The sequence below is a fragment of the Halteromyces radiatus genome, assembly GCF_025201355.1.
Source record: "Halteromyces radiatus strain CBS 162.75 chromosome Unknown BX664scaffold_9, whole genome shotgun sequence".
NCBI lineage: Eukaryota > Fungi > Mucoromycota > Mucoromycetes > Mucorales > Cunninghamellaceae > Halteromyces > Halteromyces radiatus.
In genome coordinates, this window is record NW_026251695.1 from 326,810 (window position 1) to 340,193 (window position 13,384).

General features: G+C 33.0%; 5 protein-coding genes across 5 annotated transcripts; 2 read left to right on the top strand and 3 right to left on the bottom strand.

The window, feature by feature from the left end:
* Positions 1-5: 5 nt before the first annotated feature.
* On the bottom strand, positions 6-2,056 carry BX664DRAFT_203630 (uncharacterized protein). Its single transcript, XM_051540130.1, has 6 exons — positions 1,875-2,056; positions 1,674-1,780; positions 738-1,613; positions 563-663; positions 304-487; positions 6-220 (listed from the first exon to the last, which is right to left on the bottom strand). Exons 2-6 carry the CDS (start codon positions 1,692-1,694, stop codon positions 74-76), a joined length of 1,329 nt encoding a protein of 442 aa, XP_051396576.1. The 5' UTR covers positions 1,695-1,780; positions 1,875-2,056; the 3' UTR covers positions 6-73.
* A 1,971-nt stretch (positions 2,057-4,027) lies between these two features.
* On the bottom strand, positions 4,028-5,796 carry BX664DRAFT_367023 (uncharacterized protein; the record flags this gene model as incomplete). Its single annotated transcript, XM_051548547.1, has 5 exons — positions 4,028-4,189; positions 4,396-5,173; positions 5,282-5,311; positions 5,391-5,585; positions 5,642-5,796. 5 exons carry the CDS (start codon positions 5,794-5,796, stop codon positions 4,028-4,030), a joined length of 1,320 nt encoding a protein of 439 aa, XP_051396577.1.
* A 673-nt stretch (positions 5,797-6,469) lies between these two features.
* BX664DRAFT_341618 (triose-phosphate transporter family-domain-containing protein) lies at positions 6,470-8,189 on the top strand. The gene is made up of 4 exons (XM_051547030.1): positions 6,470-6,942; positions 7,010-7,028; positions 7,100-7,204; positions 7,292-8,189. Exons 1-4 carry the CDS (start codon positions 6,632-6,634, stop codon positions 7,775-7,777), a joined length of 921 nt encoding a protein of 306 aa, XP_051396578.1. The 5' UTR covers positions 6,470-6,631; the 3' UTR covers positions 7,778-8,189.
* Positions 8,190-8,810: 621 nt separating this feature from the next.
* BX664DRAFT_341620 (uncharacterized protein) lies at positions 8,811-10,008 on the bottom strand. Its single transcript, XM_051547031.1, has 5 exons — positions 9,960-10,008; positions 9,736-9,829; positions 9,499-9,652; positions 9,291-9,405; positions 8,811-9,167 (listed from the first exon to the last, which is right to left on the bottom strand). The coding sequence occupies exons 1-5, from the start codon at positions 9,960-9,962 to the stop codon at positions 9,132-9,134; spliced, it is 402 nt and encodes a 133-aa protein (XP_051396579.1). The 5' UTR covers positions 9,963-10,008; the 3' UTR covers positions 8,811-9,131.
* A 572-nt stretch (positions 10,009-10,580) lies between these two features.
* On the top strand, positions 10,581-12,450 carry BX664DRAFT_203765 (uncharacterized protein). The gene is made up of 5 exons (XM_051540131.1): positions 10,581-11,453; positions 11,558-11,668; positions 11,728-11,959; positions 12,014-12,231; positions 12,309-12,450. Exons 1-5 carry the CDS (start codon positions 10,616-10,618, stop codon positions 12,371-12,373), a joined length of 1,464 nt encoding a protein of 487 aa, XP_051396580.1. The 5' UTR covers positions 10,581-10,615; the 3' UTR covers positions 12,374-12,450.
* Positions 12,451-13,384: the final 934 nt, after the last annotated feature.

Here is a 13,384-nt window from a genome sequence, read left to right on the forward strand (position 1 = left end):
TATCCGTTAATGATAAATAAAAAGATTGATTTTTATTGAAAGTATAAATAAACTAAAATTATTCTAAGGAAGACTATACTGATTTTTGTTGATTAGAAGTATTAATCACGGCCATTTCACGCCATTGACCATCATATCCTGCTTTCCATAATCTAACTGTACCATCACTACCGGAAGAAGAGAGAATGGTACCCATGATATTCCATTCAACACGCCATACCTACTCATTAAAAAATAAAGATTTATTTATATGATCCTTGACTACCAGTACAGATCTCCATTTTTTTTTTTTTTTGGTATTACCTCTGCTTGATGTTGACCGAATTCAGCCACCATTTCCACATGAAAGTTACCACTTGATTTAGTGGTGGATGATTGCTTGCTGAGTACGTTCACTCTAGTTCCATCCTTTAATGCCATGGTATCTGTCAATTTGAATATCCGTACATAATGATCCTTGCATGCAGTAGCAATCAATTGATATGATCTAATAGTTAAAATATGAAGGAAATCATCAGTCCCCAATCTTTTTATTCTATTCTGATATATCATTATATTTTACCTGCCCATACTAGGTGCCCAGCTCACATCATTGACTTGATTTGTATGTCCAAATAATAATTCACCAGGATACCATCGATTATGTCCATCATGTTTAAAGATCTATCCATAGTGTAGATAGATATATACATATTAACAAAAATCAAAAAAAAAACTACCAGATTCAAATGTATTACCTTTGCACCATATTCTTTTCCTAAGCCAACTACCATCATTGGATGAGATGTTCGATTGGGACACCAATGAATACAATATCCACTTTCAATATCGATAGGTCGGTGTTGATGATGTTCAGATTCCAGTGGTTGATGTTGATCCAAAGAAGACATCGTCAGACTTGGAGCAACACCTGGTAATGTCATAGGAGGAGGGATGCCGGGTGTCGCAGGAAGATGGGTTCCAAAAGGTAACTGAGGGGTATCCATGGAATTGCTGCCACCACTTGAACTTGAATTTGGCGTTTGTAATGGAAGATGTTGTTGAAGATTGGAGGGCGGTGAGCTTAGATTACCAAGATGAGGTGGATGTAGTCTTGAACCTGACATATTCTGTTGTTCTTGCTGTTGTTGTTCTTGTTGCTGCTGTTCATATTGCTGTTGTTGCTGTTGTCGCTGTAATTGAGATTGTGATAGATATGACTGTTGTTCCTGATCCTTGCTGTTGCCTATAGATTGATGATCACCCTGTTGTGAGCTTGGTGATGATGAAGATGATTGTTGATGCTGTAATTGTAATTGTTGCAATTGCTGTGGTAATTGTAATTGTTGTTGCTGTAGTTGTTTCTTCTGTTGTTGTTGGAATGGTTCTAAATTTCCTTGCTGTATTTGTTGAAGTTGAAGTTGTTCATGAAGTTGATGTTGTTGTAATTGTTGTTGTTGAGATAATAAAGACGATGTAGGTGCTACGCTGGTGAGAGCTGGAGTGGTCATGGCGGATGATGAACTACCTTTACCCATATCTATAGTAAATTCCTCCATTTGAGACCATTGTGTCAAGTTAGTAGGTTCCAACGCTTCATAAATTCGAATAACTCCATCCGCTGAACAAGAAGCCTATAAAGAACAAAATAAAAAGTTAGAATCAAAGTTTTCACACACTACTTATTCTATTACCAGTCGTAAAGCTCCTTGCATGGGCGAAAAAGCAATGTCCAATACGGCACCTTTAGATTCCACTAATCGAAATCTTTCAGACCATCTACGTTGAGAATTCTTGGATTCTAAATATATATATATCCAAATATATGAGTAAAGAAAAAAAAAAGTTGGTAGATAATAAAAAAAAAAAAACGATCATGTATCTACTTTACCTACAGGTTGTTCTTCCCAAATCTTGACTGTTCTATCAAATGAACAACTTGCAATGATTTGACCATATTCAGGAGGAGCCCATAAAGCCTTCATAACAGAACCATCGTGAGCCTTCCAAGCATCGTTCAGTTCCCATACCGCGACCTCGGGTGTTTCTACAAAGTCCCATACTTTAAGTTTTTGATCCGATGAACAAGTTACTAGTCTTTTTCCATAATAGTCATATTCTATGCCATGTACTAGATCTTCATGACCTGTTTCAAACTTTGTAAGGCTGGTCATACAATAAAGCTGAAAAAGAAATGGAAAAGAGAAAAGGAAAGCGAAAAAAAAAATGTGAGAGACAAAAAATAAAAACAATGAACTGTGTTTTAATTTTTTCGCTTCACTATCTTCTTTTGTATGGAATCAAAAAAAAGCCAATCAAAACACATTATTTTTTTAATAACCAAAAATAGTTCGGGTGATAAAACTTACCACATGGTACGACCCTTATTGACAATGAGCATTTTCAATTTTCTCTTTATGTATATATAAATATTCACTATAAAAAAAAAGTATATCATTGATATTTATCCCCTCTTCTTAAATGTGATTTCAAAAAAAAAGGATCAATGTATTATATCTGTATCATAAAAGGGATGAGTAACATGTTACTTATTTGCATGAATCTCTATTAAAACACCGCATCAGCTTGAAATGTAGGTTTATTTAAGGACGTTTACCCAGTAACTATAAACTCATTGATGGATGATTTCATTGACCAAAAACTTATTGATTGGACGTGGAAAGCAATGTCGATAAAGTTTGTAAACGGTCTGACAAAAGAATCTACGTTGAAAGCTAAGTGACCCTACAAGTAAGAGCGACATGGGATAGAACACAAAAAACAGCAATATATATATAATGAGTTGTGGACCAGCTATTACAAGAAAGAAAGAAAAAAAATGGTCAAATGATATAAATATAGTGGACTTTCTTACTTTGATCCGGTATCAAAACTTGTACAAGTCTCAAGGCAATGATAGAAGTGAAGTGGGCTGCTAAGGAGATTAGAACACCTCTCCAAATATTAACCAGGATAAACCAAGAACGATGGTCTTCATAATAAGGCCCCACATTTTTTATCAGGACATCAGCCTCTTTAGTAGGTTCTCGTGAGGATGATTGATCTGTTGACAAATGGGTAGATGTTATTGGTAACAAAGGTGAAGTTTCAATTTCGTTTGCCATGGTAAAAAAAATAGGATCAAAAAAAAAAAAAGGAAAAAAGAAAAAGGAAAGAAAGAAAACAAAAAGGAAATTATTTATATCATACTAGTTTTTTTTTCGGGAGGGACGGATAAAAGCAAACTGCGCAAATAGTATTCGTGCGACAGAAGAAAGTTCCCTGTATTACAGCTATGATTCTGTGGAGATGGGGCTAATAGGGGAAACTAGCCAATGGCACTTTTGAAAAAATAAGAAGGTGTGAATGAGAAACTGTATACATAAAAAAGAAAGAGAAAAAGTGGTCCACTTGTAACTTTGGCTATGGATTATGATTTAGTTTCTTTTGTACTGTCAGGTCCATTCTGTTCCATTCATCTTCATCTATTGTCCAAGTAATATGTTACAATACAACTTCATGTGCAATCATCATCATTCGATTACCTTCCCAGAAGAAGCATGTATAAGAACATTTGAATATATCTTTATTGATATGAAAGATAAAATGGATGTGTATAAAGGACGAAGGAATAATAAGGAATACAATGTATAAATAAATAAAATATCAAAGATAGTAATAATAGTAATATAATAAAAAAAAAAAAGGATTAAACGTAAACTGAAAGTTCTAATTGTTACCAAAGAATCGAGTCATGACACTAAGATAATGAGAGGCAATGGTTTTCTTATCATTTTGATAAATGGTCATCAAAGCACCCATAGATAACATGAATAAAAGGGTATCACCATAAGGCACATTCTTTACATAACCACGCTTGACCATGGATCGCCACCAAGATTCCATACCTCTTGTAAGACAATAAAGCCCAAGTTCTTAAATATCAAAAAAAACAAAAAAAGGTATCAATAAGAGTATATATATATTAACGAAATGATCTTTTTTTTTTTTACCTAATTGACGTCCATGTGCTTCCAATAATACCATACTACCACCCACCAAACCTGGTAAATAATAAATCCATCGACTTTCTCTTCCTGTGAAAGGACGTACAGCACAAGGTGTTGCAAAACCCATAGTGACATACATTGCCAAAAATAAAGACGATCGTGTGGCAGATTTCAAGAATTTTCGGAAGACAGTGATTGGACTATTTCAAAAAAAGTTGTGAGTCTATGATTAAATGATTCTCCTTTTTTTTTTTTATTATAATTATTATTATTCACTTACTCTGATTTGAGTTGATTATATCTAAATACCAAAGTCATGATCTAAAAAAAAAAAAAAGGAAAGGATGAATACCATGGATTACATTCATTCATTTTTTCTTTTTCTTTTTTTTTTTCAAACACTTACGACGTTCAAAGGAACATATAATTTCAAAGCACGACCATATTCATCACGGAACAAAGTGAATTTGCTACGAGTACAAGAATCATCTAAAGGATGTTGCAAGGCACATAGAGTAAAAGAATGACGAATATTGTGAGGAATGATGGTGGCGACATTAGGACTGACATGTTGAGAGATATATTCACGGGTGGTAGTATCAGTAGGAATACGATGAGGTAAAGAGGTAGGATCCACATCCATTCGAGTCACAGTGTCACAGATAGAAGAAACAAGAGGTAAAGCCATATTCCCAAAGTCACCTTTCCAACCAGCATGAGTCAATAAAAATGCAAAATAAGACTTGGGTAATGTATCACGATCAAACAAAAAGGCATAAATGATTTGTGCATTGGCAAGCATCATCACAAGCGCACCAGCATAGTGTTCTAACCCTTTGGCAAGTATATCTTCAAAGGATCGATGTAAGGTCAATTGACGAGGTTCATCTTGTTCAAATCCTTTTGCATCCACTTGTTCTTTGAGTCGATTAAAAGCTTGTTGACGTCGTTGTTGTCTTGATTTGGACCATTGAGTCATCAACCAGGCCCCACTAAACTGAAGACTCCGTGTTAAAAGGTATAACATCATTGATTGACGACGTCGTTTATCAGGATCAATCATTAAAGATAAACCAGCTATTGTTCCAGCTACAAATGCATTCAATCGATCAGATCCACCCTCTTTTGTCCCACGTAATCGCCGCATCCCACAAAGAATCCCCTTATAACTACTAAGGAATGTACTAAGGAATAAAGCAAACAATGCCGTATCTCTAATTTGAGAAAAAAAAGGTAAAAACCATTTGGTCAGTTTTTTTTTTCATCATTTTCTGTAATTGTTGTTACTTTACTTTCCAGCCATGCGTTTCAACATACTTGGTCTATATAATAGGATATAAATATAAATAAATAAATAAAAAAAAAGAGAGAGAGAGAGAGAAAATAATATTGTTTACTTACTTTTTGAAGAGTTTTCCAGTTAATAATAAAGGTAAGACACCAATAAGATACTTCACAACAAAAGCAACAGTATAAGCTTTGATAAAACCACGCGTACAGTTCTGAGTACAAGTTTTGCCTTCATGTTGACATTTATAATGACGTTGTTTGACCTGAGCTTGAGTTAATTCTAAATTTAAACGACTGAGGTTTTGACTATAAAAAAGAGAAGAGGAATGAGTTGAGAATAATTGACCAAAAGAGTATAATACCTGCTTAGACGTTTTAATCTTTCTTGAAAAGAACGAATAGAAGTCAGGACAGCTTCCGTTTCTCTGTCGGTTAATAGTTTGGAGACAATTTGAGCCAAACTTTCAAGGAAATTTTCATAATAAGAAGGAGGAACGGGTGGAAGGGAAGAGGACATGAAAAAAAGAATAAAGGAAGAAAAGAAAAAATAAGAAAAAAGAAAAGAAAAGAATAAAAGAATATAATAATAAAATAATATTTTTTTTTTCTGCTGTAACCAGTGATAACCATGTGATTCACGCTTGAAAACTATGACTGAGTTAGAATGTTCCCTTTTCTCATCCCCCAACCAAACAAGAGCTCCATTTTGAATTTTTGCATATGGACTATTAGAAAATAATCATTCTTTTATATTTTTATTTTTATATATATAATATGTGTATTATGAATATTGTGTAAATGATTTTATTTTAACTATTATGATGATGATGATGATTAAATATTATAAAATTATATTTATAATTTAAAGAAATAAAGAATTAAAGAAATATAATAATAATGTTTGGGGTATTGATCAACAAAGAGGTCTCTCCACTACCCTCTTTGGTGATTTCCTTTTTAAGTTCGACTGAGATGCAAAAAAAAAAAAAAAAAGGAACAGTCATTTTTTTCATAGTTTGCTTTTCGATAATGTAATATTTTTTTTTACTTATTTTTGGATTTTATAACAATCCCATTTTCATCCAATCAAATTCAAACTAATTCTGTCAGAGTTTGAAAATGTTGAAGATTGCTTTTTTGGACCTGTTCTCCCTAATTTTTTTTATTTCTTTTTCTTTTTTTTTTTTTTTTTTTTTTTTTACCCTCCCCCTTATCATATTTATTGGACTTATAGAACATCTATCTTACTGTTATTAATTAACTGAATAGACATCCTTTTTTTATTTATAATTTTTTTATTTGTTTGTTTGTTTGTTTGAATACATCATCATCATCTTATTTATAACAAAACCATGGCATCAGATTCCAATCTTTCAACTCGATCCACCAAATCTGTTTTAGATTCATCTATGGTATGGTTAGGTCTTTATTTCTTCTTCAACTTAAGTTTGACATTGTACAACAAAATCATCCTATCTTTATTTGATTTCCCTTTTCCTTGGACTTTGACAGCTGTACATACTTTATGTGGTGCTATTGGTTCCTTTTTATTTTGGAAAGCTGATCTTTTTACTCCTTCTCAATTGGGTGAAAGAGAAAATATGGTCATGCTCATGTTTTCTGTCCTTTATACTATTAATATTGCCATTAGTAACGTTTCTCTGTAAGTTGATTTATTTCCCTTTATTTATATTCATACTCATTCTCTTTTTTTTTTTTCTTTTTGATAGAAACTTGGTAACTGTACCTGTAAGTATAGATATTTTATTGGAAGAAAAGATTGATCTTAATTTCATTGTTTTTTTTTTTAAAAAAAATAGTTTCATCAAGTAGTACGTGCAATGACTCCTTTGTTCACCATTCTTTTGTCTGTTATGTTCCTCAGTAAATCATATTCAAGTATGACTTATATCTCATTATTTCCGGTAATAATCAAAAAAAAAAAAAAAAAGAATTAACTCTCGATTATTTATTAAACTATATTTCTTTTATATATATAAAATAAAAAAAAGGTGGTAGCAGGTGTTGCTTTTGCCACATTTGGTGATTACAATTATACAACCATTGGATTCTTTTTGACAGTATTGGGAACTATCTTGGCAGCTGTAAAAACAGTGGTTACAAATCGAGTACAAGTAGGTCGACTCAAGCTTCATCCATTGGATCTATTATTACGGATGTCTCCTTTAGCCTTTCTTCAAACTACCGCTTATGCCTATCTCACTGGTGAAATGGCCCTGGTACAAGAATTCATGCAAACACGCGCCACATGGTCTTTTGTCTTTGCTTTGTTGGTCAATGGCGTTTTGGCCTTCTTTTTAAATGTAGTAAGTTTTACTGCTAACAAGAAAACAAGTGCTTTGACTATGACTGTGGCTGGAAATGTCAAACAAGTACTATCTATCGTTTTGGCCGTGGTGATCTTCAACTTACCTTTGACTTGGATGAACTCTGTGGGGATTTTATTGACTCTTGCTGGTGGTGCTTGGTATACGTAAGTGAAATTATTTTTTTTATTTTATTTCTGTAAAAACATGATTGATCTCATGATTTATTTATTACAATAGTCAAGTGGAAATGCAAGAAAAGAGTCGTGCCAAGAAATTCAATGATTCTTTACTGGTAACTACCATGACTCGTGATGAAGCTGGAAAGCCTCAATTTTAGATAACACAACCTTTTTACATTTAGTTTCTTTTTTATTGCATTCATATATTTATTCCTTTTTTTTTTTTGTATTCAGCACTTATATTCTACTTTGTTTACCATCATTTTTATCATCATACATCATTATCATCATCCATCATTATCACACCCTTTTTTTTTTTTAGTTTATTACACAAGACTGGGCACACACACACACATACATATATATATATACACAATATACTCACATAATAAAAAAAAAACTTCGTCTTATAGATCATCATAGCCAAAACATACAAAAATTGGATTTTAGAGTACTTATTCGTGGAGGTTGAAAAAACATCATACCAATTGTAATGATGGATGGGTGATATTACTCCTCCTTTTTTTTTTTTTTTAGTTGACTCCATAGATGCAGAAGCTAAGAATTGCATTAGGTTCAAGAAAATGGTTTGTTTTATGTCTTGTTCAAACTTGGTGTGATTTTTTCATTTTACAGCCAAATTTTTCGAACTCCTCAGCCAAATCTTGGCTGTAAAAACCGATCGTCAGGGTACCCTCAGGCAATTTTTGGAAAAACCGATGAAATCTTTTGGAAATCATCACCGATAAAATGTTACTCTATGATGTTAGACTACTTTTTTTTGAGAGGAATTCAATGATGGTAATTTTATTAGACGATGATGGTTATTGGATGAGGGATGAGTATCTTTGTTTTCGTTTTTGAATTTACTATAAATTGGGAGGTAAAACATAAATTTAGGTAACTGAAAGAGAATATCTTTATGTATGTTCAGTCGAAGTTTGGGTGCGATGATGATATTTGTATTACTCCTTTTTTATCTAATTCCTACAATAAAAACGCAACTATACCAATAAAGAGCCTTATCATTTGTTATTATTTTGAAATAGAAGTCCATGTAAATGTATACGTCGTCTATGTTATTAAGAAATAATCAACATCAACATCAGGAATAATGGTATGTATTCATCGTCATCAGTAACAGAAATAAAAAGGAATCTTTGTACAGCGGTAAGGAAAAAGAAATAGATACAGTATCAATATCTTTATATATTTTTATTTTTGTTGTTTTATAAAGATAACCAAAGCCTAAATGATCATATGTGCGACTGGTGTAAAAAGAAGTATATAATGCATCCATCCAATCCATCCTTAGTTTAAGCACAGCAGCATCTTTAGGTGGATTACATGACCTTTTCAAGCACGGTATCATAGTCTACCTAAAAAAAGTAATAGAAAAATAAACACGTTCAATAATCCTTTTCGTCTCTTTCACCTCTTAATCCAAAATGTTGTATCATACGACTTCTTTTTTTTTTTTAATTTTATTTCCTATTGCCTACCTCAGAAAATGTCGCGCCTTTAATGTACAAACCTACACCGTCCAACTTTGAAAGAAAATCATCCACGTTGGAAGCATATAAACCTCTTTCTCTAACCTTGGAACGATCAGGGTTCCTATCATCAAGTAAATATATGTGTGAGAAAGAGATGGTCCATTTCTTTTCATAGAGAAAGTCTGGTCAGTTCCTTTATAATCAGTTGGCTTACCAAAAGTAGAAAACAATTTTGCTGCGATGATTTTGGTCAGGTCCCTTATAGTTAAAATCATAAACAGCATAGCGAGGTTTGTCTTCAGGAAGATTGCCAACGAATTCATCATAAGCATCACCAGTTTTTTCAACAATAATTTCTTTCAAGTCATCTATCAATAATAATAAAAAAAATGGAGTTTAATGAAATATCATATATGGATCCCATACTGTTTGTTTATTTGCTGTCACTTACCAGACAACTTAAATATGATGTACCTGAACCTCTTGGAAAGCTTCAATTCACGATAGCATACTGCACATTCGGAGTTGAGATTGATAAGTGAAGACTGCATATGTATCATCATGAAGATAAAAAGAGATGAGCGCGTTTCATAAAGACTCCATCACAAGACGACAGAAGAAGGAAAAAATATCTAGTTGGGTTGACTTTTTTTTTTATCTTTTCATCATTGTTACCATATTGAAACGCCTGTTTGCTTTGCTTTGCTTTTTTTTTAAAAAAAAAAAAAAAAAAAAAAAAAAAAAAAAGAACAAGAAAGAAAGAAAGAAAGAAAGAAAGAAAAAGAAAAAGATTTTTTTTTCCTTACTACTATTTGAAGCAGGTATACGATTTAGTGTAACGTCCCAGAAAAAAGGCCGAAGATTTTCCCTTTTCGATATATCAATAAATGAGGTTAGGTGAGATATTGTTCGCTAGTGGATGATGGATGGGTATTTTTATTCTCATTTTTTTTTAATTTACCCTATAGGTGATAATTTGAAAGAGAATGTTTTTCATGTATGTTCAGTCCAAATTTGGTGCGCTAATGACAGTTCATTTACAAAAGTACAAAGAAGGTGCATGTCTACCCCATTTGATGTTATAGAACAGATGATTCGAATTTAGGATAAATAGGCCAAAGAAAGATCAGTCGAGTCACCAGAAGAAAAAGGTAGCAGTGACTAGATGAGAGGGGATCTTTTTCATTAGTTAAAGTTAAACGTTTGGCGGGAATTGAAATATACGGCAAAAGTTCAAGGAAAGAAAAAAAAACAAAAAGGTTGTCTCTCTTTCTTCTAGTAGCTGTTTTCTTTTTTTTTTTTTTTTATATAATATATATATATATCAACAAATGTGGTTTGATGGATTGCGACCAGTACAAGCACTGGAAAGATCAAGTGAACGTACAAAACTGACCTTAACAGCTGTGGCAGCTTCAGCATTGACATTAATGGCAGTTCTGGGATACCAAACAGCTCGACGACAAGCACGATCACGCCATGTAAAATACAACATTCAACATGAACAACAGCATGTGTCACAGCATATCAATGCTCTTGGTATGATTGAAACCAATACAACATGTACAACAAATAATATGTCAACCACTCACACCTCCACCACAACACAACAACAAAAAGAACACGATCCGACATTGATTGAAGAACAATTAGCACGGAACCAAGCCTTTTTGGGAGCAGAAGGATTGGCAAAGATACGACAGTCTCATGTCGTTGTGGTTGGATTAGGTAGTGTTGGTTCGTGGGCAGCATTAATGTTGGCAAGATCAGGTGTACAACATATTCGATTGATTGATCCTTCGGTACTGGTGGCAAAGGACTTGGCTTGTCATGCTGCTGCTACTCCATCTACCCTTGGTGTACCTAAAGTCTCAGCTCTTCAAGCAACATTGTCACATATTGTTCCTTTTGTCCATATTGAATCTATTATTGGTGAATGGCAACCTCGACTTTTGGGAATGATGGATCCTATTCATACGTCTATGACTGACAACAAAAAGGACGGCAAGATCATGGTGGTGGATTGTTTGGGCAATAATTCTATGGATGCTAAACTCAAGTTGATTGAATTCTGTCATTCTCATCGTATTCAAATTGTCTCTGCCTTGGATCCTGGAAACAAAGTCGATCCTACTCGTATTCAAATCACTGATATCAGTGATTCTTTTGGTAAGTCAAATCTATTCAAATACATATATATATATATCAAAAAAAAAAAATAACCAATGGACATTGATTTTGTTTCTTTCTTTTTTTTTTTTTTTTATTTTTAGATGATCCTTCTGCTAAAGTGATTCGTCGTCGATTAAAGTTGATGGGTATTGATCGTCATCTTCCTGTAGCTTATTCATCTGAAAAACCTATGGATCCTAAATTCATCAAAGGTAAGAATAAAATAAGGTGGAAAATGGATGCTTACCATTTATTATTATTATTGTTAAAGATCAAGGCATTATTACCTCTATAGAAGAAGGCATACCAAATATTCATGTACGACATAGCCCTGTGGTTGGATCCATTGCAGCAATGTACGGAATGGCCCTGACAACCTTTATACTTTTACAACTGGCGGATTTCCCTGCTTATGAATTACCTCCAATCAAGTTACGCGATAAATTATACACACGGATACATCAAGAAGTCAATAAACGAGAACGACATTATTATCATTCTCCGTAAGTAAAAAAATAAAAGGAAAAGAGATAGGATTAACTGGTTTTTTTTGGTAGGGATACGGAGTTGAATTTGAAGCAAGTGGAATACATTTATGAAGAAATTTGGCATGGTAAGAGTGTATTATCAGGACCTCAAGAACGTATTACTTTGGCTCGTTGGGATCGTACTCGTCCTCTTGGGTATTTGAATACCGTCTGTATGTCCAAAGAAGAAGCTAGAGCTCATGATGTACTACCTATAGATACCAACTTGAGACAATATTATGGAGACGGTAATAGAAACCAAAAAAAAAAAAAAAAAAAAAAAAGATTCCTTTTACTTATTCTTTTTTTTTTTCTATCTCTATAGATGTGGTGGATTATGTAGAAAAACAATTAGATGAAGAGGCCAGATTTGAAAAATTATTCAGCTAGTAACTAGATTTTTTTTATTTTATATATTGAATAAAAATTGGAAGGGGGGAATAGAATGATGATTTGATAGACAGATAGAAAATCAATTGAAGACCATAGGATGATGATATTTGTTGATATGCGGTTTAATGAAAAGCAAAAGGATGATGATGGGATACAGATGGACTACGTTTACTTTGCAAAGATCGAGTCTTCTTTTTTTTTCTCAAGTGTCCTATCTACAGTTATTCAAAACTTTGGAAAGGGTATAAGGGTAAGAGTTGATGCATAACATCTAAAAACGCGTAGTCTATTTGGTAGTGAAGGAGAAACTAAGGTCGTACTGAAGGAGAGATTAGTATCTTATATTTTTTTTTTTTTGAATTCGATATGTAAAATGAAGTTTATCTGTAATGACGCGTACGGTTGATGAAATAACGCGGTAATTACAAGAATTTGGCTAAGATAGTGCACTTTTTGCTTTGATACATCGTATACACTTTAAAATGCAACATCCCCATCCCTATCATCATGTATCATCATTTATTATTAAAGGACCAGAACGTTGGTATGATTTATTTACATCCAATCGTTTCAAAACGATGATACGCATGTAATGTCGGAAGATACGGAGGAGAAAGATTTTATTATAGATGGCTGGTGAATTACTAAAATTGGTTAACTGCTTGTCTGTGCAACTCTGTCTTTTTTTTTCAAATTCCAACGATAGGAAAAGTGCCTCATCTAACCCTTTCATTTTTGATCACATAACCGAAACCATTATTCACCGCTGATGAGATGAATAAAGTGCGTATTTTTAGTATTGATTTTCCACCTATCATATAACATCATCATCAGGTAAAAAAGAAAAAAAAAAAAGGAAAACATAGTGTGATAAGTCATCAAACGCCATTTCACTTTGGTCTAGACAATCATCATCGAAAAAAAAGAACCAATTCATTCTTTTCATTGCACCTTTTGACAAATAAACAAACATTAAAATATCGTTTCAAGATAAAAAAAAAACCTTCT